Genomic DNA, 27693 nt, shown 5'->3' with positions numbered 1-27693 from the left:
AAGTGCGAGTCGGACTCGCGTTCCAAGGGTTCGTACATTACACAATTTAAACAATGTATTTTTTATGTGAAACGTGAGTGAAATGTCTTTAAAAAACCCGTAGGTGTTCAGTATTAAAAAACCAAGTAATTAAGGCCGACTCACGCTTGACTGAAATTTCTAATAGGTTTTCCTGTAATCTATAGGTAAAGATCTATTTTGTGTATTATTTTCAAAATTTTAGACCCAGTAGTTTCGGAGATAAAGGGGGGGGGGGGGGGGTGGAATGGTCATTTTTTGCCAATTTTCTTTAATAACTTCTTAAATGTTTATCCTAAAATGATAAAAAAGTATATATTTGAGATCCTCACAATGGCCTCTTTCATTTGATATATAATACGATGTAGTTTGAATTTTTTTATTTTTTTATCCCCCCAAAAGTGGCCCCCATGTTTAAAATTAATTTGTTTACTTTACATATCCGTCATTGGGTCACAAACTTACATATGTGTACCAAATTTCAACTTAATTGGTCCAGTGGTTTCGGAGAAAATAGGCTGTGACAGACGGACAGACAGACAGACAGACGCACGAGTGATCCTATAAGGGTTCCGTTTTTTTCCTTTTGACGTACGGAACCCTAAAAAGTAGGAGCTACAGGAGTCAAAAGATCGGCACGGTGCATGCGACACGTATAGAGTTGCAGGCGTTCATAGGCTACGATAACCGCTTACTATCAGGCGAGCGATATGCTTGTTTGCCACCGACGTGGTACAAAAGTGACTGCAAAAATATCATAACATAAAACTTGGACCAATAAAAGGTAATGTGGAAGAAAAACATTCCTTTGTACTATTCATAAAATATTGAGACAACTCTCACGCGACTGTGCCGATGACAGGACGTCGACGGCGGTCTAGTCCAGTTGTGACATAATACGTAATTTCACGAGAGTCAGATCTAACCAGCAACGTAATTTATACAGCACATTACCTGCTAGAACATGCAATTGTGATCATGTCTATCCCTGAATGACGATTGTATTATTATTGAATACCTTTGCTAAAGCCCGTGCACCTACGTTAGATATTGTATAAGCTGAATGAGCCTACAGTAGACTGCTTCCTACAGACCCCGCTTCATGAAGCGTTAAGCAGTCGCCATAAACATGTACTTTCCTTACTTGTATGAAACAAATATCCCCCATTCGCTCCTCGTTAGTAAAATAAGTACTTACTTCAAATTAACTCATACCGAATTGTGAATTTGCGAGCCCTATTTCACATCTTATAAATAATTTTAAATACTCGAATGTTCTTGCAGGTTATATTTCCACTAACCATGTACCTTTCATTTAAATCTATTTAGTTTGTTCTTCCTTCTACACATACAAATAACCAAATAAGTATATACATTTTCACATTTTTAATATTAATAGAATAACTTCACCGCTAGTCGCATCCAGCAGGCGTATTATGGATGGCTTTATCCACGTGATAAAATAACCGTCATTTTTTAATACCGCTGGATTGAAAGTGACGGACACCGTTTTATCACGCTGTCACGTAGAAAAGAACGACTATCATATTTTTGCAGTTTTTCCTTAGAATTGAGTTAGGTAGGTTAGGTATTATGCTAATATGCTAGATTTAGTTGGCAATTGAGGTCCTACAGACCACTCAAGAGTGTCATTCTAGTTGACTGGCTTGTCGAGGCCTCTTGCGAGCCGGTTCGAGGACATTATCAGGGACATTTAGAACATGTTTAACTGGCTGGACTCGACTTGTACGTGGTTTAGCTGGCACGGGAATAGCCAGTAGCGTACATAATATGGGCCGCATATGGGCGAAGCTGAATAATATTAGTCGCCTATTCGGGATGTTAACACGATTTCCTCGGATTAATGCTGTTATGTTATGATATTTGTTGGATTGTTATTCATTACGTACCTATCCCATTTCGTATTTTAATATAAGATTTGGTCAGGACCTGCGTTAACAAGGAATTTTGTTAATATTATTCTATTCAGAAATGTACTTTCTATAATTCGGGCTGTACCTAGTTGTGTAAAGGCGTGTAGGATTATTCCTAAGATGATATAAATATGAATCGCGGCGAGCGTAGCCTGGAGGGCGAAGCCTTCAGGGCAATTGGCAACTATACAGTTTTATATTCGTAACATAGACTTTCTGTCATAGATTTAAATATAAAGTAGAATAACTACATTAGGATATAACCAGGAGGCCTAGGTACCTCCTGGTTATATCCTAATGTAGCTATTCCACTTACCGTACCGTACAGAATTGTTACACAACCTCGATATAACCTTATGTTAGGAAGATGAACCGATTCATAGTAATTAGAGTTAAGACTCAAGCCTACAAGTTTGGTTAAAACTGCCTAGATCATCCAGGCAGTGTTGGCCGTAATCGTTAATTCGAACTAATCATTAATCAATTGCATTAACCATTAATTCCGCAATTAATTAATTGCATTACGCATCAATTGAACTAAAGTTAATTAGAATTTAATTTTTGAGACGTTTAATTACATTGACCGTCAATCTAATGGCCTATTAAAAGGCATTAAAGTTTCAAAAACTTAATTAAAATTACTCTCAATTGCATTAACGTTTAATGGAATTAAATTATTTTTTTCACAAACTAATAAGTAACGGAATGGAACTAATTGATTGGAAATACTAAAATTGTAAATAAAAAAACATATTAATACAAGCTTCAGTGACTTGTAAGATCGTGATATTTTAAAATGACACTCAACAAAAGACCCTTGCAGTACCTAGTGGAACTAAAGTTTGGTGTAAACATAGACACACGCCGTTTTAGTCATCCGACTCGTCTTAATGAGCACTTGGGAGAGCCGTACCCAAGATAAGGCTGATGCTTATCTCTGGCAGTATCTAGTGAAACTCAGGTTTGGTGCGACATAGGCACACGCTGTTTTAGTCATCCGGCTCGTCTGGATGAGCACTTGGGAGAACAGTACCCAAGATAGAGCTAATGCTGAACCCTGGCTGTACCTAATGGAACTCAGGTTTGATGTGACATAGGCATACGCTTTTTTGGTCATCCGACTTCTTGATGAGCATTTGGGAGAGCAGTACCCAAGATAGAGCTGATGCTGAACCCTTTCAGTACATAGTGGAACCCAGGTTTGGTGCAACATAGGCACATGCTGTTTTGTGTGCGTGTCTGAACCCTGGCAGTACCCATATTGCACCAAACCTGAGTTCCACTAGGTACTACCGGGGTTCAGCATCAGTTCTATCTTGGGTACTGCTCTCCCAAGTGCTTATCAAGACATGTCTGATGATCAAAACAGCGTGTGCCTATGTCGAACCAAACCTGAGTTCCACTAGGTACTGGTACTGTCAGAGTTCATACGGAGGACGAGTAATATATACCTACTCAAAACAAGTTCAGTGTTGCAGACCTTTGATCCATTGGACGCCTTTTATAAAATTACGACATTTATTCTTAAAAACTCTAATAGATGTCATATATTAAAGAAAAAGTGACGAAGCCCTCCAGTGGTGAAGGCCGGATTCGAACCGGTGTCTTTAGCTATCGCGGCTAACGCCATGAACCCCTAGGCCACCTCGCCACCTCGCTCAAAAATGCGGCGAGGTGGCCTAGGGGTTCATGGCGTTAGCCGCGATAGCTCAAGACGCCGGTTCGAATCCGGCCGTCACCACTGGAGGGCTTCGTCACTTTTTCTTTAATATATGACATTTATTACAGTTTTTAATTTATATATAGTAGTGTGACTACTTAAAAAAACCCAAATCAAAATATTTAATCAAATAATTTGATTTGTTCCCAAACTTGTACATCTATTCTTGCGAATTATCAAACACTTTTGTAATTTACATTAAAAAATATTTAATTTTTTTAATGATTTGTGAAGCAATAACCATTAATTATTTTTAATTGTTAGTTATTCGAAATAAATTATTATTAATGCAAATTAATGTTCAATGCAATTGAAATTAATTTTTCTTCAATTGTTAGTGGTTAATTTTAATTAACCTTTTCAATGTGTATTTTTTAATGGTCAATTGAATTAACGTTCGGCTAACACTGCATCCAGGGCTGGGATAAACAATTACTAGACAAAATACCTTTGCTGAAAACTAAAGGTAAGTGATTTCTATAACGAGCTGTCGTAGACTGCATTCATAAAACTTTTTATTTAAATATCTAGTCACTCTTTGAAGTGCGAATAGTGCGATATCGTTCTTGTAAGTAATTTATAAACAGTATAATTTCTATTTTATCTCGTGTTACGATTGTACGTCCAAGGCAAGAAACTCGCACCTATCACCGTATGATCCTTAACGACATAAAGGTAAACAACTTAGAAGATTAATCTAAGATTCACGTCATACCTATAATCCCTACTGATATAAATGCGTAAGTATATTACAAATGAGAAAGTCTGCCTGCCTGTCTATTACCTCTTCACTTTCAAACCGCTGAACCGATTAAGATTATATTTGGTGTAGGAAGGACATATGAAGGATACTTTTTTATCAATCATCAGCATCATCCCATGCAAACGAAGTCGCAGGCAAAACCTAATATGTCTTTAATACAACCTACACACAAGTCCCCTTTGTCACAGCTTGTCAAAAATTCATCCGCGCTCCATTTCATAATTGTTTTCCTCCCAATAAACAAGTGTCCCACAAAAGAGGAAAATAATCCATTATCGTGGTCCCAAAAGGATCTAAAGGGGATTTTTAGGGATAATTAGAAAGGCTTATTTATATACAGGCCGGATTTAGTGTTGTAAGTATTTCCGCATGAATAAACGTGAACGTGTATATATTTGGGTACTTTAGGCTCAGCAATATTTTACCGCGACACGTGTTGTAGAGAGACTGCCACGCTTTTTAACCGACTTAAAAAAATTATCAATTCGACTGTTCGTTTTGTGTGTTTATTACCTCAGAACTGCGTCATTTATGAACCAAATTTTTAAACAATTTTTTGTTTAAAAAAGTATATCGTTCCAGATTGGTCCAATATTTGTATTTTTATCAATAAACCTAGTATTTGCATTTTAAAAAAGTACCATTTTGATGAAGTGGAACTGCTGATGAAGAGAGCTTCAACGACGCGTATTTTAAGTTTGGCGATTTGTCTTTTTCGAAAGTTTGAAGGTCCAGTTCTAAAGATGGGTTCCAGGAGAAATTGAGGGAACTTCTTAAAACTTGATTGATCCAAACCTTGAAACTTAAAACATACCCAAATCGCGAAACGTTTTAGTGATATGATATGACTGTTTGACCAGAGACTAGAAGAACAAGGCCTGCAGAATGCTGATGGCTCTAGCTTGAATAATCAGGACGATGTTTCTAAAATACGGGGGGTATATCTGTGTACAAAGCAATATTTACCGGCTTCTATGCCACCTGCTCATGGTACCCCAAATTTGATAAACGCATCCTCCCAGTCGCCTAATGTAGCCCCCTCTGCTAATCAGTTGCCAACCCTGTCTCAGGAAGCCCAGAACACAGTGGTGTTGAGAATAATGAAAGTCCGCCCTCTCAATCAAATTCTCAAGATATTGTTCTTACTTGCTGGTGCTAATCAGTTTCTGTCTAGCTCTCTCGCCACCAAAAATTGCAAAAAGTACATTCCCTCCTACCATATTACGAAGACTGGAATTTCCAGAAATATCCCATCAGATTTTTCAAACGAAGACATGCTAAATTTAATTAGGACTCCATACGAATGCGGTAAGGTTGTGAAGGCAAGGCGATTAAACTTCAAGAAAAGGAACCAAACAGACAACACTACCCAATGGGCCCCGTCAGAGACGGTGGTGTTGACGTTCGACGGCCAAATTCTTCCTGACAATTGCGACATAAAATAGTAGAAATTAAATAAAGTGGAACTAAAAAAAATACATACTAAATTGTTGCATTTTACTGTTTTAAAGTTCTGTGAGTCAACATCCCCTGCAACTCATCCTTCTGTTGTTAGGCGAAATATTAAAACTTTTCGATATGCCTGCTCCTCGACGTTTCCGCCCTCATCTTCTTTTAATTCACCTTCTTGGTTGAACGAATTTTCGGATAGATTGGCTCCTCCTTATGGCTACCGGTCCAGACTTCCGTCTTACTCCACTGATCACCCTAAAAATAACGACTTTCATTATTCCCCTTTTCATCTTTCCGAATTGCGCCTTGTCATGGACTCACTTTCCGATTCTTCTCCTGGCCCAGATGGTCTTGCTTATTCTTTTTTTAACCAGATCCAGTTCGGCGGCTCACTCTTATTACCTAAATCTTATTAACGCTTTCTTTATTAGCCGCTCAGCTAAGTGCAGCCGGTGTAGCGGTGTAGTTGTAGGTGTTAATAAACGTGGTACAAGATTAGTTAAATTAATAGGAAGCTTCCTTGAATTCCAAGGAACTCAAAAGCGGAATAAGACCTCTTATCCAGCCTTAATCTTCCGTCCCGTTTAAATGCTTTTCCCTACATTCAGCGCCAAATTGCCCACCTATTTACATTTGCAAAACTACCAAACTAATGTGGATTTCATTGTGAAAAGTTTCTTTGTCGACGTTGGCGGCCGAGGACACATTGTGCACACGATTTCGCTTCGTCGGCAAAAATTGGCCGTTACATTTATTACTTTTTCTATAAATTATATGTGGAACGCCGTTGTTATGGAAATGATTTAATGTTTTGAAAATATATGGCTTTGCGGTTCAGCTGTAAGCCCTAGTTTTCGAGGCAGGGGGGCGTGTTCGAGAAATATAAAATATTTTGCCTATTTTATATTTGATTTCAATAAATAGCCCTGACGACAAACATTTTGTATTTGAGAAACATACTTTCTATTACCTAACTAATTAGATTTTAATATTAATAGGACGTACTCACATTGTCGCATTTGTACCTACCTATCTATTTGATGTTTCCAATATCAGTGCAAACGATGCACTGATATTGTAACATACAGTCAACTGAACTACGTACAAAGTTACAGGTCTGTAAAGTGGTTACGAATCGCGCTGTATACCTATTGAACTTTAGATTATTAATTTACTGAGGATCGAACAATTGAGGCAACACTACTGGGTTCGCTGGTATAAAAAATATGTTTCTGAACTTCAGGAGCGAACCAAATGGAGGCAAGAAACCGATACCTCATCAAAGAAGACAACCTGCCTCAAATCAAATGAAATGGAAGCTTGGCAGAATCGTTAGCGTCATCCCTGGATATGATGGCATCAATCGCGTGGCCTACATCCGGATATCGTCTGGGATCATCCGTCGTGCGTTCAGCAAAATATGTCCACTGCCAGTCGAAAAGTAAATCTTCAGTTTTAAGACCAAGCTTTCAACGTGGGCGGGCATGTTGGAACGAAACGCAAGGCTTCAGCGGGGACTGCGGCGAGACGGGGGCGACCTCTGTCTATGATATTTGATCTAGCTATGATCTAGCTATAATTGCAGCAATAATTGAAGCAAATTCTCTTTTTTTGAAAGTTTTGTTAGGTTTCAGGTCATTGATCGTGATAATTGAAGTTAAGTTTGAATTAGTAGGAGAATTTGATCCAGGGAAACCGCAGCCGGAGTTTCTTCAACTTCCATGTTGTAAGCTGGTGAAGGTGGGTTTTCAATTAATCCCTGGATCAAATTGGTCGGACTCCATTTTGCGGAGCCTAGGAGAAGGGGACATCTGCCTCACATGCGAGTAGTTGCCGCCTACTAACAATACAATCACGAAAACGGACACTATACAACACAGATGGACAAAAACATACACAATTACACTCCAAAAAGACAACTTTTTACTCAAAAAAGCAATCAAAACTATTCCGCGCACATGCACCACTCAAATTAACGCCCGTAGCAGAATCCATCCACCTGTAAATAATGACACGGCATTGAAAGCACGGCAGGTGCCAGACAACAGATAACTTAACAATTACAAAAATAAATACAACAAATTAAAAACGAACTGGACCATAAACAGACATTTTAAATTTTCTTGTGTTTCGCTAGATATAATTTATAATTAAATATATTTGCGCGTTTACCCCCTAAAAACCAGATGAAACATATATTATGTATGTAAATATAAATAGCCTTTAAATTATCGTCGATTTTTGAGTAGAATTAGTTAAATAAGTGCAATCTTGTACAGCCAAGTTGTTAACTTAGCTCTGAACTCTCAGTGTTGATAAAACACTATTTAATCACTCTCTGTTCTATCCAGACTAGCTGAGAGCAAGTTAATGAGAAAGTTTTAATTAATTTCGTAGCCTATAGGACAGGGATTGTTCGTGGCATTATTCATACAGTGAAACTTAGATTCACTGTATCTAGAACGGAAATGCAATTGCAACTAGATATTGTGACCAGCTGCTTTAACAGACGTGGAAAAAGTTACCGCTATAAACCGTCCTGCGTATTAAAAGTTTTAGTTAAGCAGGCGGCTATGTAAGAGTCATTTAATTTCTACTTACTTACCTTCTTTTGTTAAAAATAATTTTAATGCGAGTGATATAACTATCTTTTTCATATCATATTTTCAAAGGGATTCCCTTTTTACCGTGTGACCTGATAGTTTTCACAACAATAATTATTAAATTAACTCATCTATTCCTAGATTCTATCTATTTCACTAAAAATCCTTGTCACAGTTGAACCCTATCACTCAGCACAGACTGTTGATACACTTTTAATCAAATAGTGTAATTAACACATAATATAATCGGTTGTATGTAGCCAAATCTATAATAAATCTATAATTATTGTCAGTTGACCGTGAATAACTTCTCACGAACCGCCTGAGTTACGAGATAAACCTATAAAATAAAATATTATTGTAAAATTAACATGATATCAAGTTTGAGTTTAAATATAGTTAAATGGAATATAATTAAGATGCTTCTTGGGTGTTTGAAGGTGGTGTTGTCAGTCTACGAAGTTTTGTTGACTTCGTGAAAGATAAATTGTTGAATTTCGTCAAGATTTATGCGATACCTTCTTAAACTGCTTGACAATTTATTTTATTGGTAATCAGACAGCTTACAATCTTACACAATATAAACTAATATTCATAAGATACAATCCAAAACAGTTTCCACTAGTGAATTAAAGCAGAAATGCTGAAAGGGAACTTAATTAAATACAAAAAATATAAAAAAAGTATTATCCAAAGCAATCAAGTAAACCGAAAGCTATTTACAGATGTAGTGCATTAGTACATTATGATACAATTGGGCTACGTTGGCCACTACACACGAGGCGATATTGTGCGCGCGAGCTGTAAGCGAGCGCGCAATAAGAAAGCCGATGTATGTATTGACCAATGCACACGCGTTTCATACGACGTTTTTCAACACACTTGCGAGGAAAAAACAAAACTTATAAATTAGTTTTTTTTTGTCAAAACAGTAAAAGTACCTACAATTTTCAAAATGGTGGCTGCAGTTTTAACATCGAATAATTGCACAAAAGCGTGCTGGGCTTGTAAGCACTTAAAATTCGCCAGTTCATTGAAGTAAGCTACCAACACGTTTTCCAAGAAAGACTGGGCGTTTTTGCTGATTTTCCATTGTATAAAAGTTTCATATGCCGCCAATTATTTTTCACCCGGTTTTGATGGTAAAAGGCTCGGCTCTTGCCTTTATTAGATTTACTGGCAGCGTCAATTATATGTATTCTTCATTTTCAATGCTTGAAAATGACACTTTCGTCAATATATAAACTAAAAATATGCAAAACTATTCCAATTTTATGACAAATACGGAAAATGGCTTGCGCGTTATTTTTTTTACGCACGATTCAAATGCGCGCGCAAGGCAAAGGCGCGATCGAAATAGACAAACAGCCAATAAAAAAAATTAAAAAAAGCTAATAATTTCGTATTTCTAACCGACGGATAGAGATCAAATAGATAAAATATTACGTCAATTCAATTCAATTCAATTCAATTCAATATATTCTTTATTCAAATAGGCCTAGCAACAAGCACTTTTAAATTGTCAAGTTTTAAATATTACCTTAATCTAAATATCAGAGCAATTTATTGATGCAGTTATTATTATTCTTAAAAACATTGAATTATTATAGATATGTCAAACTTAATAATAAGAATTCACAAAAGGATCGTCAAACACCAAAATTGTATAAAAAATACGTTTATTCATTAATGTAATTTACGAGATAATTTAATCTAAAAACTATGTTTGGAGAGATAAAACCTCTTTGAACTAACATGTTTAATATCTAGGATTATGAGCCAAAAATCGGTGGAATAAAATCGTCGTTTTGAGCAAGTGTGTTGAAAAATTATTTTCCTTCGTATTTTCACGGAAACGTACGAACGTCTCTTGATATTTAAGTCGGTTTCGTTACAAAAAGTACTAAGGTTAGTGAGGTTGAAGTAGCATGACAAATACGAACGTTTCCGAGAAAATACAAATGAAAATAATGGATGCACCGAGAATCTGTCTTCGTTTCTTTTTCTTTAAGTAACGCGCGTAAATATAATAAATACCGACAGCCTCTTCGACGTCCATCTTGGAAATGGTCGAATCGACTCAACCGCACGGTCGCTGTACGCACTATCCGGCTGGCCGCGCTGCGGCTGGCCGTTCGGTTGGCCGCAAGTGCAACCGCAACCCGCGGCCAGCCGCTAAGTGTGCACATAGCCTTATTGGCAGGTGCACACTTGTGCTCTCATGCACACTGTTGAATGCGCTCCTGAGTTCCTGACATCAGCTACTGACTGCGATATGTTTGCGTGGCGACGGACGGCTGTGTGCAGTGTATGTCTGAGGTTCTGTGATAGGATGGATGATAGTTGTTCAACTGTAATAATTTAGTCTTATAAATGTATCATAATACTGTAATTTACATGTAGGTAACTAACTTTCATGGCGCATTAGTTATACACTGTAATGTATACTAGGGAATGCAAACCGGTTTTTATTTGTATGAAATTTCGGTTGATAACCGGTTATTAACCGGTTTTTCCATACAATTAAAAACAGATTTGCATTCCCTAATGTATACGTACGTACTGTAATGTCATGTAAACGTACCCACACCCACAGCATTCACTTTTGAGCTTCGTTAGCCGATAGCCCGGGACGAGCAATGGGGTTGGCAACTGTCAAAGGTTCTCACACATGGCGCCAGCATAGATTTTTCCTGCCTCTAGTTTTGTTCTATGATACTCATATTTGCCTTAAAAGACCATAAAAAAAATAAAAAAACGAGAATTATGACACTAAATTCGAAGTAAGGTAAAACCTATACTAGCGCCATCTGTCTGTAAAATACTTCGACCAGCCAACCCTATATTGATTTTCACCATGCTTACCAAATTTAAATATAGCCTGACATAATAATTAAATGAAGCAATATGAAAATAAAAAGGAATATTTACAAATTTTTTGAACTTTGAACTTTGAATAAACGAAATAAATATCATAAGTATACAAAGGAAAAAATGACCAAGGCCTCCAGTGCCCGGGGCTGGAATCGAACCAGCGTCCTCCGTTTACGCGACAGATGCCTGAACCGCTCGGCCACCCGACTTTCCTTCTCTACTTTTTTTCCTTTGTATATGATATTTATTTCGTTTACTTATAGATTAAATAGTAGTGTGACTACTTGTAAAAAAAACACAAATTATTCTTAGAGGAATATTAATTTAATTCTTACTAACAGGTCTAGTCCGCCCACAACTATTATGTATACGCGGAAGAGAAATCGCAAGCAATCCATTCATTTCGCATATAAATTTGTTCCAAGCCCCGGCCCGCCGCATCCGATAAATCAATGTTAATTAAGATCGATCAGCGAACTTACCTTCACTAATGAATCCCCAACACCAGCCATTTTTACTGTCCGATGTTCAATAAAACTGATTGCCTATTTGGGACAACTGGGCCTATTTGTTTGACGCCATCATCGAACCCGCAAAGAAGGATGGAGGAAAATGTGTTACATTAAATCTTGACACTAAATTTCACCATTTATGACCATTTTTCACACTATAAGTACACTGTTTTTATACCCGATTGGCCAATTTACTATTCAACCAACCCAACTGTCATTTTAGTACATAATTAGACCGATTAGATTGGAATAATCGAACAGTCATTTTAATATTTAGGATACTAAAATAGAGTTTTCTAAAATTCTAAAAATGTTATTCCAGACAGAATACTTAGAATTAAACTCATAGGTAGCATATAAAGAGCAGACCGACAACATTTTTTTTTTAAATCGCTTGTAAAACTTAAAGAAATTTAAAAATTAAAATAAAGCACATAATAATCGTCACATTAACAACACACACACGAAAGATTAACATGAAATTTCAGTTGTTTTTAGAATGATTCATAATGATTAATTTCATTTTAGGAGAATAAGACCCTAATTTCATAGCTGTCGAACTGGTATGATAGCGCTATGTTCTTACTTATTAGAAAAGTTTTAATATTAATATAATATTAATATTTCAACCTATATACGTCCCACTGCTGGGCACAGGCCTCCTCTTATGCACGAGGGATTGGGCTATAGTCACCACGCTAGCCCAATGCAGGTTGGGGACTTCACATACACCTTTAAATTTCTTCGCGGATGTATGCAGGTTTCCTCACGATGTGTTCCTTGATATCAAGCGATATTCCGTATATAAGTTCCGACAAACTCATTGGTACGAGCCAAGATTTGAACCCGCAACCTCCGGATTGAAAGTCGGACGTCAGATCCACTCGGCCACCACCGCTTCCATAGAAAAGTTTTGACATGTTTAAATCTAAGGACATTGCCAATATTGCCATAAAATACGTTTCACCTGGTATAAGGACTAAATCAGCAGAAGTTATGTGTAGGTAAGGTACACCTGTGCACCAGATCATCTTAAGAGGGCATCGACGATGGCTACGACGTGGGCTAGTAAAACACAATGGTCTTTTAAGTTTTAAAATGTTGGTCTCACTATTTGACATTGTTCTATTTGTCACGTTGTTGGCACAAGCATACGGTCTACTGGATGCTTTGATAGACAACAATTCGCGGTTGTCAGGTTAAATAATTAAAGCAGGCCCTTCGGCATTTCTAATTCTTAAAATTCGAATAGGCTTCTTATTTTATACGGCGGTCACCTACGTGATTCGTACCCCTGATTACAGGGGTCGAAAACCTTTTATTTATTACGGTCGGCTCTGGTCTGAGTAGAGGCAATCTTTATATTTCGGCCACTCTTATCGACGTGAAACCGTAAAACGTAGAAAGATAATCTAACTTTACCTTTAGTTAATAAGTTTTTGGCAAAAAAAATTGGTGCAAGCTTTTATCGCTGACTGTACATTTCTTTCCACGGGCATCTTTAAACGATAAAGTTAGTTATTCCATTAGACAGTTGGAATAGACCTGTAGGAAACGGTTGTTTGTAAAAGGGAGTTTTTTGTAGTAGTGATTACAATGCTAATAAAAAAACAACAATAAAACAAAAACTATTTTATTCACAATGCAGATTTGAACTGACTCATTTTTGAAATTTACCGGTTTATATGACTGTATTCTTCTCTACATTCTTTAAGCGAATAATATGACCTTTCTAGCTGGTATGACAAAATTTACAAAAAAGTAATAAAATCCCCCCAAAAACATTTCATGTAAATTACTGTCAAGACTAACAGCTAGTCGCCTCCTGAATCTCGCGAACTAAATTGACATGAGATTGACAGATAAAATGATACCAGGCCCCTATTTCACCACGGTGACAGGTGCGACAATTGTCGACATCACTGTTACTGACGGCCAAAGGCTACGGTAACCGCTAACCGTCGGACGGGCGGTGTGCTTGTTTGCCACCAACATTTTAATTAGACATCCTGCGACGTTTCAGTAGACGACACGTCCGATCGTGCGAAGTGGAGAGAAAGGACAAGGAAAACAGACCCCTCAATCGGATGGCAATAATAATGCTAAGGAGAGAGAGAGATTTTTTTTATGTAGGTATCTGTTATTATTATAGGGTTTGTATGTAATTCGACATTAAGAGACCTTATACATCTCTAAGTAATTGTAATACGTTAGTTTGAATTGGTAGTTGCAGTTAGTTAATAATAAAACTAACTACAATTATAATAACTAAAGCTAAAAATTAAAAATACCTATCAAAATTTTGTGCCCTTGGTAGGGTGCCCATCACGCAGGCAGCGTTCCCGCGCTGGATTGCTATGGCCAGTTAGTTAGTATGCAGTTAGTTGTATATTATAACTATAATAATAATAAAGTTCCTGCAAGAAGATGAAAATACTAATTTAACTTAGGTGTCACATATCATCTACTTGGCTCCGGCCCGTAGATAATATTAATTACCAGCTTAGGCTGAGAAAGAGAAATCTTAGAGAAAATAATAATAATAATAATAATATTCTTTATTGTGCACAATGAAACATGATTAAATACAGCAAATTAACATAAAAAACTAAGCAGCAACAGGCGGTCTTATCGCTTAAAAGCGATCTCTTCCAGACAACCTTCAGGTAGTAGAAATTAGCGCAAGGAAGAAATATGTATAAGGGTAGCAAAAATAAATGGAGAACGAGTACAGGAAAAAAAAAATATATCAGCACAATTAAATATATAACAATATCAATACATGCATAAATGTAATATATACAATAAATAAATATATATATATATATATATATATATATATATATATATATATATATATATAAACATATCACACAATACAGATAGACAGACAGAATCTAATAATTAACGAGTTTGAGGAAGGGACAGATAGTGGATTTTGAGCTGAGCCTTAAAAATGGGGAGTGATTTAGCTCGTCTTAGCTCCGACGGCAGAGCATTCCACAACCGAATCGCTTGGAAGGTAACTATAATTGTTGACGTATTTTTTTTTGCTTGTATATAAATTCAATGTTGAAGTGTAAAAGTGCCCTTGTGGCCTATTTATGATGTTTGAAGTTTCGCTTTATAGTCCGACAAAAAATGTAAAAAATAAATGAGGGCGCCACTTCCTACGTAACAGTCACATCTTTGATGAAAAATGCTTAAACATGGCAGCAATTTAGTATCGAAATTTTTTAGTTCAATTTTATTTAATTTTTACTATTTTAAGTTGCACTTGATACATGAAATGTTTTTAGTGGGTTAATTACCGAAGGTACCATGCGTGAGAAGAAGAAGGATGGGGAGGAAATTGCACTTTTTTATAAAAACAGCCCTGCATGGCCGCCTTAAAATGGTCAAATATTTTATCATGATAAATTATATTATTAGTATAAATAAATAAGTCACCATAGCCTATTTCAACCACAATTTACTAACTATGCCGCAGCTAGGGTTTATGAATGTACCATCCTGTAATCTCAAACTATTTTGACAAATGACAATCGATTTGTCATGTCACTTCGAGTCAGGTGGGTCGTATGTATCTGGGTCATAACGGGGCTTTAGCATTAATTTTGTTTGTCTTTCCTGTAACCGGCCAGACCTTTTGAGAACTTTAAGGAAATGGAAATAAAAAAAAGTGTACATGGTGCAGCGCAATGTTAAATCAGGGTCAACTTGTGTTATTTTGCTTAAAATAAGCAAAATGCACATTGAAATACATAGCTTAGATAACGCTGTAAATATCTTCTTATAGTACACGCAACACAGGGGCTTATTAAGCTCATTGTGGGGTTAGGTGGATTTGTATAACATCGTCCTGTATTTTTTTCAGAGTTAGACTTGGACCTTTTTGCCTGTGGACGTTTTAGCCCCGCTGTCCACTAAATATTGCACATTAAAAGCGGCATCACGTCTGATATTATGTTTTAGGGAGGCTTTATCCTCATAGACTGGTTGCACAAAATCACAAACACGACCCGTAATTTACATACCTAGTTGAGATCAAAGCCTGTGTAAACAGCCTTAGAAGGGCTGCTGCGCCTGTAATTGCTTTGTATTGGAACTAAACGCTTAAGAGGGTCTATGGTTCAGCTAGCACATGATTGGCGCGAGAGTATCTCGCCGCGACATAGACTACCCGTCCCGCTTCATACATATACATTCATACAGTTAGTAAAAGACAGGTAGTATTATCTCGCGGCGAGATACTGTCGCGTCAATCATGTGCTCGGCCTACTGATGACTTTTGCGATCTGATTGTTAACTTTTTCGTGTCAGTTAGTGACGACATTTAGACTTGACGCGGCGTTTCCATCACGCAAGGTGTTTTTTTGTCACTAACCTACTATCCTATGTCGTGCACAGTTAACTTTTAATGTTAACGAAATGCAGTACCGTTGCGACATTACCTAGTACAATATTTTACCTGTTGTTGTTATAGTAATCGTTGGAAAATAATGATATGTTGGCAACCGAGCGGCACCTTATGTATTGCGATTGTTTTTTGACACTTTTAAAGTTAATCGAGATTTGTACTAATGAACTTGTCAAATGATAAGTCAATAGTCGTAAATAATGCCATATATAATATTATAAACTAATTTTAATAATAACGCTCAGCTACCTTCTGCTAAAAAAAATACCGAAAAACTTAGCTACCAACCATAGATAGATGGTAGACCCATAAATAGCCTGAGGGCGGAAACGAAATTAATGAAAGTTACCCTTTTTATTTCCCTTATTAACTAAGTACAGATATGTTGCATAATAGGGTATTTGACAACATTAAAAATATATAACGAATTGCTGTCATCCTGAAAGATAATAAACTAATAAAGTATATTTCACTATATTTGAATTTTTTTTTTTTTTTTTATACCACGTCGGTGGCAATCAAGCATACGGCCCGCCTGATGGTAAGCAGTTACCGTAGCCTATGAACGCCTGCAACACCAGAGATATTACACGCGCGTTGCCGACCCTTTAAAAACCTAAATGTAAATTATGCTTATTTTTTGGAAAATAAACTAAAGAAAATTTAATATTTTTTGAAATGAACGCTCTCTGTTTAACTTCCGTGTTGTTCACATTCAACGAAAACGCAAATGCAATTTTTCAACACACATTTATTTTCCAAAAAGAAGACATTAATTAAAAAATACAATCTTATTATATATAATTACCAGCGGAATGCCGTTAGCTAGTTTGTAGCCGGTACAACGACATCTAGCGAGAAATTAAGTTATTAAAAATAATATGAATAATCCCTGTACATTTTATAATAACATATCGTTACCTAGTTTGCCGTGGGAACAGCGACATCTAGCGAACGATTGGGCAGGGACATACGTTGTACGCACTCAGTTTGTGGCCAGTACAGCGAAATCTAGCACAAAATCTTATTAATCTAACAAACATTAATCTTAACACTTTAACACTCTCTGATTGGTCAACGCTCGGATGACGTCACACGCGGGTAAACATTCTTGATTGACTTGAGTGTTTTAACTGTTTTATTTGTATTTAGTTAATTTTAGTTATTGTTCCACAGTTTTCTGATATATTCCGATTTATCCGTATATCTAGTGGCACAATATTCATAAGAATCTCAAAATGGAGCCGAAATATGTGAAAGCTGATAGCGGCAATCTACCAGACATAGACGCATTAATGGTTGCACTTTTCTTTAAAGATAATCCGGATTACTATGCTGCGGAACTTAGAAATGTAAAAACAGCTGTGTGAGTATACGTAGAAATTGTTTATTTACGAATATTTCGATTTCGATGATACGAATACGACGACGATATATATATAGAATACGATGATGAGAATAGTATCTCCATACTGCACTTTAGTTTGAAAGAGAAAGTATGCTACTAACTAATACCTACTAATGCTGAAAGAGCTATGTTATGAGGTTATGTAGTAATACATTAAATCTTGTTTCGTTAAATAACAAAATCCGCTGCTTTAATTACCATATTTATTTACAGTTAAATATTACTTACATCGAAGTGGTCTTCACACATAAAAACATTTGTATGCGCTAAAATGCTCTTTGGGTCTCTTCGCGCTAGTTTTAAACACATTTTTCTTTTTTTGGGATTCGTTAGAATGGAAACAAACGATTTGTCTGGATTTTTTATAGTCGTACTTGAACATTGCGGCACTATACACCATTTATATACCATTTTACAGTGAAATAATGAATTCAATGCACATAAACCATAAGATTAACTAAGGTCATTGACTGAGTTTACTGGCGCGTGACGTCACACGTGTCACGTGATTAGCCCCTTTGCAAAAACAGCGTTTAAGGCGCGTTCAAAATAAATAAACTTTAACATTGTTTTTTTTATATTTAATACAGGAAATTTTACGGAAATATCAATGTAGTGTGATTATTAAGTCATAAACAATAAATTAAAACCATTTTCAAAAATTAGTCAAATAGCCTATTATTTTCCTTCGTGTTTTCACGGAAACGTACGAACGTGTCTTGCTATTTCAGTCAGTCTCGGTACAAAAAGGACTGAGGTTGACTGAAGTAGCATGACAAATCTACACTACATCATCTGTATACTGTATGTACTTAAAACCACCCAAAAACCTCGATCAAACAACCCCACGAAAAGTTTAGCAAAACAGTTCCTCGAATACAATACATTTCGAAGGTAAAACTAAACTCCAGTTTCGATTTTCCATAATATCCGTAAACAATTGAAAATCACGCTTCATCAACGAAATCAGGGAACATATTCAACTAAGTAAAGACTGCGTGGGTTAGCCTAAATATGTTAAGTCTTTGATACCTAAATATCTAGTTGACAATTATCCATTTTAAATACTCGAATAGAAGCTTGAATCAAACCTCCAGACGCTGCCTCACTCGAGCTGTTTTAAATCTAAATATTTGAACCTATTTTCACAATTATGCACACAATTAATATCAGAGTCTAACTCATTTAATTGAGTATAATTAAAGTTTTCCACCCGGAACATTACAAATACAAATACAAATAATTTATTAAAAAAGTATTGTACAGAGGTTCATCTTAAAGACTAAGAGTTGTTAGTAGAGGAAAGTGGTTTACGAATGCCTGAACTAGGAGTTCCTGTGTTTCAGGCAGCGAAGGACAAAATTAATCAATTTTTAATTATTCACTTAATTATAAATTAATAGTAGTACTTACACAATAGAAGTCTTATCGCCTTAACAAAATGGGTCTTAAGTATTAAATTTCAAAGTACACAATCATGTTACGACTATTAGTAGGTTCTCTGTATCATCGTACGTCGTTAGTCATTAGTTTGCGTTAAATAAATACCAGAAATAACAGCGAATTTTATCACCGTCCTTACTAAACAATAAATAAAGGATACGTTTCCGAAACGTAATATCACAAATAAGGTTTACAAATAAGCGAAGAAAATATAGCGCGGTCGATGCGCATAAATAATGCATCACCCTTAAATAATGCATGAGCTTGGCTTCTTCCCCAAGTAAAATATGTAGTAAAAGTAAGAGGAACACAAAAATTACCAGCGTTTGACGACGAGCCGTCGACCTACAATTTGATTCAAAATAAATAAAAAACGAATTGTCGCCAACCTTCGTCACTGTCAGTCCCGTTACTTTTAATTTAAGTCCATTAAATTCTGTTTAACTTTAATACTCTGTTTCATTTTCATGTTGTATTTTGCATTACCCCTCGTCTCGATCTCTGGATATAATATTTACAAATGAAACAATCTACGACCCCTCGAAAAAAATTATCCTCGTTTGAATTTGTTAACTTCTGTAATTAGCTTCGTATTTATGTTAATGTATATGTATGTATAATACTGAACAGAAAATTCGTCTAGATGAAATTATTTTTTGAATGGCGTATTGATGTAGGAATTGTAATATCCATATATTTTGTACCCGAATTTCATTGGGTCGTTTTAATACCTTTACATTAAGACATGGGTCGCGTCAGCACATGTGCACTCGAGGATAAAATCTATTTGTAACAACGATTTAATGATCCTTCCTTTGAATAGGGACAGATAAAACAATGGGTAGGCTCGGATGTCAACGCCTGCGGCGACGTTCTAATCGGTGTTTTGTTTGTTCCAGATAATGATCGCGGCGAGTGAGACGCGAATGGCGTGAGAAACGATGAGAGTGAGCCTTGACATGCGTCTTCTGGCGCTGTGCACCACGTGTCTTCTGGTGCCCGCCATCGCCTGCCCTCAACAGTGCATTTGCAAGTGGAAGAACGGGAAGCGCTACGTCGAGTGCTCCGAAAAGGAACTCAAAACTATCCCCAGCTCGCTGGACTCCGAGACCCAGGTCCTCGATTTCTCAGGCAACGATCTTCAAGTCCTTCAGAAGGAAACTTTCCAAAAACTCGGATTACTCGACTTGCAGAAGATCCATCTGCCGCGGTGCAAGCTCCAAAAGATCGATAATCACGCGTTCAAAGGACTCGCGAATCTTGTCGAGTTAGACCTCTCTAATAACTATCTCACGGTCGTGCCTTCGACCAATTTTGTTTATTTTCCTTCGCTGATGAGACTTTCAATCAATAATAACCCTATAACGAGTATCAAAACTCATTGTTTTCAGCGTCTTTCTTACTTGAACACGCTGGAATTGAGCGATTGTAAAATCGAAACAATCGAGAACGACGCATTTTCCGGGTTAAATCATTTGGAATGGCTGCGATTGAATGGAAATAGACTGTCGAATATCAAAGGTGACAATTTATTCCCTGACACGTTGCGAGGGATCTACCTGCAGAATAATAATTGGAACTGTGACTGCCATTTGAGGGATTTACACGGGTGGTTGTTAAATTTCAACATGCCGCACGCTGTGGAGCCAATTTGCTCGCTCCCCGCGCGTTTGCAGAAACGCGCCATCACCGCAGTCGCTGAGGCCGAGCTGGCTTGTTTGCCAAAACTAACGCCAGCCTCCGTGTATTTAGAAACAAATGAGGGGCACAATGTGACGCTTGAATGCGTCGTGAAGGCCTTCCCGGAAGTTAAATTGACCTGGTTGTACCGAGGGCTAGTAATACACAATTCCTCGAATCAACAATCGGAGATTCGTGACATGTATTATGTGGAAAGCGGTGAAACTGAGAAAAAAAGTGAACTTTTCATGTATAATGTAGGTAGCGAACACAACGGTACTTATTCGTGCTTGGCCGAAAATCCAGCAGGGCGGGCGCTGGCCAACTACACTGTAAAAATAATCGTCAAAGAGGAGCCAGTAGTGATAGTAGTTACGTTTCCTCAGCGGCATTTAGTGGTAATAGTTACAATAGTTTTTCTAATAATTGTCCTACTTATTGCAATAATAGCAGTTTTTCTACTAAAATTTAAAACGGATACTAGAAGTCGTAAAAAGAAGGAAAGTGGGAAAGACGTAGCGCTGTGCAACCAGCTGTTGCCCGCGACGCGGAATAACGGCCTGCTAACCAAGAATAACGGCTCGGTGATAGTGAACGCACACTCGCGACACTCTCTACACTATATGGTGCAGGGCCGTGACTATGAGCCGAGCGAGTTGTATCAAAGCAACAACATCAAAGGCTTCGTCGACAGGAACCCTGACCTAATTAGCGACGCTGAAACCGTCGCTAACAATGCGCAAAATGAGACCACCGCGCTCTCCGTGTACAAAGCACAGGTCGCGAGTGACGGATTCGAAGAGGAGACGACGTTCTCCGCGCCTACGCCGCCGCGCCAAGTGACGTGGCAGGATCAGCAGGCGCTCAGCAACGTTAACATTCCGCATAATCCTGTCAACAATATGTACCAACACTCGGCCGATGTACATCTCAACCCCGGCTGCTTCCTTGACAGCGAAGGCTACCCCTACGATTACGGCCTACCAAAACACCCATGTCGGCCTCCAATATTGTCCAATTATTCCGTAATAGGACCTTTTTATCAAACTTTGCCTCACAATAGGCCGAAAGGTCAAAAGCTTGTATGCAAATTTGCTAAGGACATGGAATTCAATACGCCGCCTTGTGCCAATTTAGAAATGGTTAACGGAACAAATGTAAGGCGGACTCTGGAAGGGTACCCCGTGCCGCGGAACCGACAAATCGCTTACGTAGGGAACGGGACCGTGTATTACAACGAAGAATTTGTGCCGTCACCGCCGGAGGGGTATAAGACAGAATCCGTTGGACCATGCTGCGCGCAGGTTGAGCCTTGCTCCTCTTGGGTGAATCCTAAGGGAACCTGTGCAGTGATGGTACCTGTAGGGATAGCGGAGGGTACGGGACGGTGCGGTTATCAGGTTGAAACGAGATGTGTGGATACACAAACGACCGATAGATTACCCGGGGAAGGCACGGAGGCCGTGCTCAAGCCGCTACCTCAAGTGTCCAACGCTAAATGCGCGTCCGACATTTGTTCGGAAAGCCCAGATGAGGGCTACGTCGGTGAAGCGAACGATATGTGACGTCGGCGACACGACAATGCGTGAAGAATATTCGGAACGCTAACGAAGTGATAAAGCGACTGAATTTATACTATTGTTCGTAAGTTCGAGTGGGTACCATTAAGGTGACGTTCGGATGTCAACTGCAGCAGTATTACTGTTGCGACGTCATTATTGCAGCCGCTGTATCTGACAATTCACTTGATAAAATAAGTGACTGAAAGAACATCATAAATGCGGCGGCGAACGTCACTCATTTTATCAAGGAATTATGCAGCTGCGCTTGACATCCGAACGTCACCTTTAGAAGCTTTTACAATGTACGGTATAATTGATACGAAAACAGTTTTGTTTGGAAATTCCTGAAAGTTTGCTCCCATTTTCTGAAAAGGAGGGGGTTGAATCCCGGCTCCCTCTTATTAAGTGTTATTTTAAAGAATTATGCAAATTATCTGAAAGCAGAATGACTGCGGAACCATTGTACTTAGGTCACCGCATTAAAATAAGCACCTCTCGAAAGTAGGCCAAGTCTTAGTAAATATTTTAAGACGATCAGTAAAATTATTCCACGAGTTAAATTGGAGATCGTATATGCAATAGCTGTTTGGGACAGCTCCCAAAAAGTTGGTTCACAAAATCAAATAAAGTGTCCTAGTTTTGTTCACAAAGCCAAACCGTAAATGTTTTAGTAAAATAATCTTTTTACAGAATTTCTATTTTTAAAACAATAGGTAACTCAGTAGTATTTTTAATTAAATTTTATATACTAATCTCACATTTCGAAAGATGCAAAAAGCTGTGTGTAAAAATCGATTGTGATTAAATTTCCAATAGCCTTGTCATAAATGGAAGTTCCATTAAAATGCTTATATCTATGCTTACTGGATTACCTCCTGTGGTACGCTATAACCATTTCTTGGTAACTGAAACGGCCTAAAAGCAGAAAATAAATTGCTGCAATGAACTTCTCCTGCGTAGAGATTCTAACCGACGATTTATTCTAAGCACTGTTCTTATAATGCTAAGATTCGAAGTTGAATATCAATTTAACAATTCAGCGAGGTTTGCTTGTTTCTGCAAACGTGTATGTAATCTGGCGGGACTTGAATTCTCTCAGTAGAAAGAGGTTGGATCATTGATTCCTTGGAGCTTGAGTAAGAAAAAGCTATTTGTACTTTATTGTCAGTAGCTTAAGATATAAAATTGGACATTCGCGCCGCATAAATACAATACCAAAGTTTCACCCACTCATGTTTTAAATTTAAGACTATAAGTATTAAGTAAGTAGATTTCTTAGTAAATGTAAATACAGTGTAAATACTAGATTTTACTATGGACATTTTCCGAATGGAATTATGTATGTAGTGATCAATAAGTATAGTAAATCGATATCAGGGTATCTCCCTTAAATTAAAAAGGTTGGCTCTTTGATATTTCAAAATAAAAAATTTGCGGTTTTATTTCAAAGCAGATTAATAAGTAGACACATTTGTCGTTCGTTATTCATGTACTGTACCGGTCAACAGTTTAAGTTCACCCTTTGTTTTCGGTACAAATGAGTACTTTTGTGCGGATTTTTTTTGCAGTTTGTTTCCAACTGATCCGTTTTGTTTCCAGAGATGTGTTTGATTAGTCAGACAGAATTTACGTACATTTCTAAACAAATCATTCTCTAAAATCTTATGGGTATGACGGGTTAGAATTAGAATCGCAACGAATTGCGTCGGCGGGGACACCGGACGTGTCCGACGTGTGTGCGTATGACTCCATATTATCTGCCTAAATTTGTTTCAGTTTCTCAGTCTAAGGTAACCGACAAAGCTCTGAGCATTGTACGTCTAAAGTGGCAAGACCATATGGCCTAGCATTTGCAGTCATTCCTATAAGATTTTAGGAAATGAGTGGTTTAGAAATGTACGTAAATTGTGTCTGACTAATCAAACACATCTCTGTAAACAATCCCGGATCAGTTGGAAACAAATGTCGACATCCGAACTGCAAAAAGTTTCGCACAAAAGTACTCATTTGTACCGAACACAAGAGGTGAACTTAAACTTTTGACCGGTACTACAGTCCAGTTACGTAAAGTGATTTTCGATAAAGTACATATTTATAATAAAATTATAACATAGGTACATAATTTACTACGGAATGTAAAAAAAACTAAATATCTAGTATTGTCTCATTATTCCTTTGGAGAACAATAATAAAAGATTATTTTTCCCGAGCAAGAGAAAAAAGACGGCCTACTCACAGAAACTGTTAAACAGTAAGGTAAACATATTGCACTTATCGTAAACCAACAACACAATTCTATACTATTGCAGCTGACTGTAATATCTAATATTAGAGGGTTTTTTTACAATTGCGATTTAAAGCATGAAATATGAAAGAGTCAGTCAACTAGGGAAGTGTTACGTATATTTAATGATGGACACAACATTTTGTATTTGAGCAGTATTAGTTTGGGGCCTCTGTTAGTTGTACATTTCTTCAATAAAGTTTTGTAAGGAAATATGTTCAATACAAATGTCAAAACATTTAACTATGAATGGAAGGTGATTCTTCAAAGGACGTGGTAATTTGGTGTTTAAAGTAATATTAACGAAAAACCCAATTTAGCTAAAATGAAAGCAATAATTAAATAAATATACTGGAAGGATATAATAACTTACAAGTTCACTTTCAACTTCCTCCTCAAGTTACCTGTGTGGCTACCACCGATTTGGCACTGACATAAACGCTATCGAGAACGTAAGTTACTGTCTACGCATCTCGCTCGTACTCGCATATTAGTGCGAGCGAGATGTATAGAAAGTAAATTACGTAGACGTTAGCGTATATGTTAGTTTTGACACTTTTAGTGACTCATGGTACGGCCTCTGAAGCCACTATGAATGTAGTAAGTATAACACATGCAAGAATACTAGAGTTAAATATATTTAAATGACAATGTATTCCATACAATAGACTATTGAATAATTTTGTGAATTTGAGTGACGTGTTTGAATAAAAAAGTTTCCCAGTACCTATCTTCTTCCATTGCGAATTTCAAATATATTTTTTTTTCGATCGAACGTTCTGTATTCTTGCATGTTACCTACATGAACAAAATGTTATGATATTTACTAGAATTTAATTTCGTTAACTGTATGAATCTTGGTTGAAATTACACTCATAAATATAGTAGGTACTAGGTGCTCTGATCATTCACCGAAATAGGTTTCTAGTCTTACTGATTTACGTTAGCTTAATGAGACAGGCTTGTCAGTACATATATTAAGATATATATCTTGTATTTACTTAGTAGTAACCAGAAAGTTATGTTGAAAGTTTCTGTTCAATTTTGTATACGTGAATTTTTTTTTAATAAGCTTAAATAGAAATATTGCTAAGGTCGCAACAGCACAGCAATCATATGAAAAACCAGTCTAGAATAATGAGACTATATTCGTCAAGTTCATGACGTAACCATCTACTAATACCACAAAAATGAGGGTGGCCGCGTTATGACTTAGAAGCCCCCGTGCCTCAAACCGTTTTGGACCGTGGTGGAACACATGGCGTGGTTGCGGCAGTACGGTTATATGTTTACCTCTATTACTATGGCAATTGGTTTATGAATGACGTACAAATTAAAAAAACAATCCCGCTAAGGATATCAGGAATCAGGCTAGAAAGGTCCGGGCCCGGACCGGGTCCGATGCTTCAGCTTTCTACAGAAAGCATCACGTGACCACCGATTACCAGTCATAGAAAACGAAGTGTCAGAAGCCTCGCCCCGGACCCCGATCATTCCAACGTGAATCATATTTTAATTGGCATGAACATAGAGTTGGTTTAAGTTTATGTTCTGACCATGAAAATATGTAAATTAGTAAATTCCTTAAGCTTTAAGTTTTAGCGTCATTCCCAATTTCCCACATTTTGTGGCAGACGGGGATATATTGTGATTGCCGCAGGTTTCAATTAGTTGACCATAGTTAACTGTTAACCATCAAATCAACCATTAAAATAGTTACTGCCGCTGACTTCACACTTCGGTCACAAATATCCAACTTTTCGAAAGTACGAGTATATACTGCTCAAGCCTGTTGCATTCGGCAGCACTTTACATTATCTTTTGTAATTGTTTAGTATAGATTGGAGGTTTTTATAGGACTGACTGGATAGAGCACGATATCACACTGTTACTCTTTAGTAAACAAACTGTAGATGTGCATGAAACTGGAATAAAATGTGTATTTTTAAGTAGTTGTTTTTTTATTGAGGTACTTAGCCAGGGAACGAATACAGATTATGCCATACATTGATTGCTCTGCGTTGACTTTGACATTTTAAATCAATGCAATTAAATCGGCAGTTTTATTGCTGCAGTATTGCGGCGTGATATTGCTGCGTAAATCTCATAATAAATAAATGTCGCACCGCAATACTGAAGCAGTGACGCGGGCGCAGTCTGAACTTAAAGCGGGTTTACATTACGAAATTAGTGGCGTGAAATTAATTTCGTGACAGTAGCTTTACCAACAGTTTCACGTGTAATTTAATACTTTCGTAATGCATGTATTACGAAAGTTATGCATGCATTACGAAAGTTATAAATTACACGTAAAACTGTTGGTAAAACTAATGTCACGACATTAACTTCACGCCACTAATTTCGTAATGTAAATCCTGCTTAATGGCGTCTTAACGGTACTACATATTACAAACCTTCACTATCTGCCGTTGTAAGATGCACACCACAAATGGGTTACATTTCACAAATTACAGCTAACAAAAAACGAAAAGGCAGAATAAAAGTTTTCCAACAGAAACCCAGGCACGTATCACTCTTTATCTAGATACATTAAGTTCTCGAAGACACTCAAAGAAAGAGGGTGTAACAATTATTAATGTTCCGACCTACTTTCATAAAACTTACCTATCTATAGTTCCATAGGTTCAGGGGTTCTTACGACTAAAACAAAAAGTCCGATTAACTGGGGAGCGGCTATTTTTCTTGGCTTAGGGAAGTGGAACGGGTCAAGTCTGCCCTTCACTAAAGTAAGGCTAAAAGGACCTACGTGAATAAGACCTAAGTTGACACTTACGCCCTTTAGAAGTTAGTGAGCTTTGCGACAACAAACGTCGAAAGTGGCGTAGTTTTTTGCTGCTTTAAGTCCTTTTGAAATAAAAAAGTCGAAGTGCGCGTCCAATTTATTATTTTACGAGGAAATGCGCTTTTCATTACTTTTCCTGACCCTTTCCAATGGTCGGTTCAATATCGACATTGAAATCACCTAACCCAGGTTTTTTTTTTAGAAATATTAAAGAAAA

General features: G+C 37.2%; 1 protein-coding gene and 1 long non-coding RNA gene across 2 annotated transcripts in view; both read left to right on the top strand.

The window, feature by feature from the left end:
* Positions 1–23862, top strand: part of LOC134743585 (uncharacterized) — an 85663-nt gene extending 61801 nt beyond the window's left edge. Inside the window, exon 2 of the mRNA XM_063677145.1 lies at positions 20047–23862. Within this exon, the coding sequence (XP_063533215.1) occupies positions 20089–22392 (2304 nt within the window). The 5' untranslated portion in view covers positions 20047–20088 and the 3' untranslated portion in view covers positions 22393–23862. The remainder of the gene's footprint in view (positions 1–20046) is intronic.
* On the top strand, positions 9231–9838 carry LOC134747490 (uncharacterized). Its single transcript, XR_010128332.1, has 2 exons — positions 9231–9497; positions 9530–9838. It is a non-coding gene; the product is annotated as an uncharacterized LOC134747490 (long non-coding RNA).
* Positions 23863–27693: the final 3831 nt, after the last annotated feature.

This window comes from Cydia strobilella, chromosome 1 (assembly GCF_947568885.1).
Source record: "Cydia strobilella chromosome 1, ilCydStro3.1, whole genome shotgun sequence".
Taxonomy (NCBI): Eukaryota; Metazoa; Arthropoda; class Insecta; order Lepidoptera; family Tortricidae; genus Cydia; species Cydia strobilella.
Note: the sequence above shows the minus strand (reverse complement) of the source record. Positions and strands in the feature narration are given on the sequence as shown.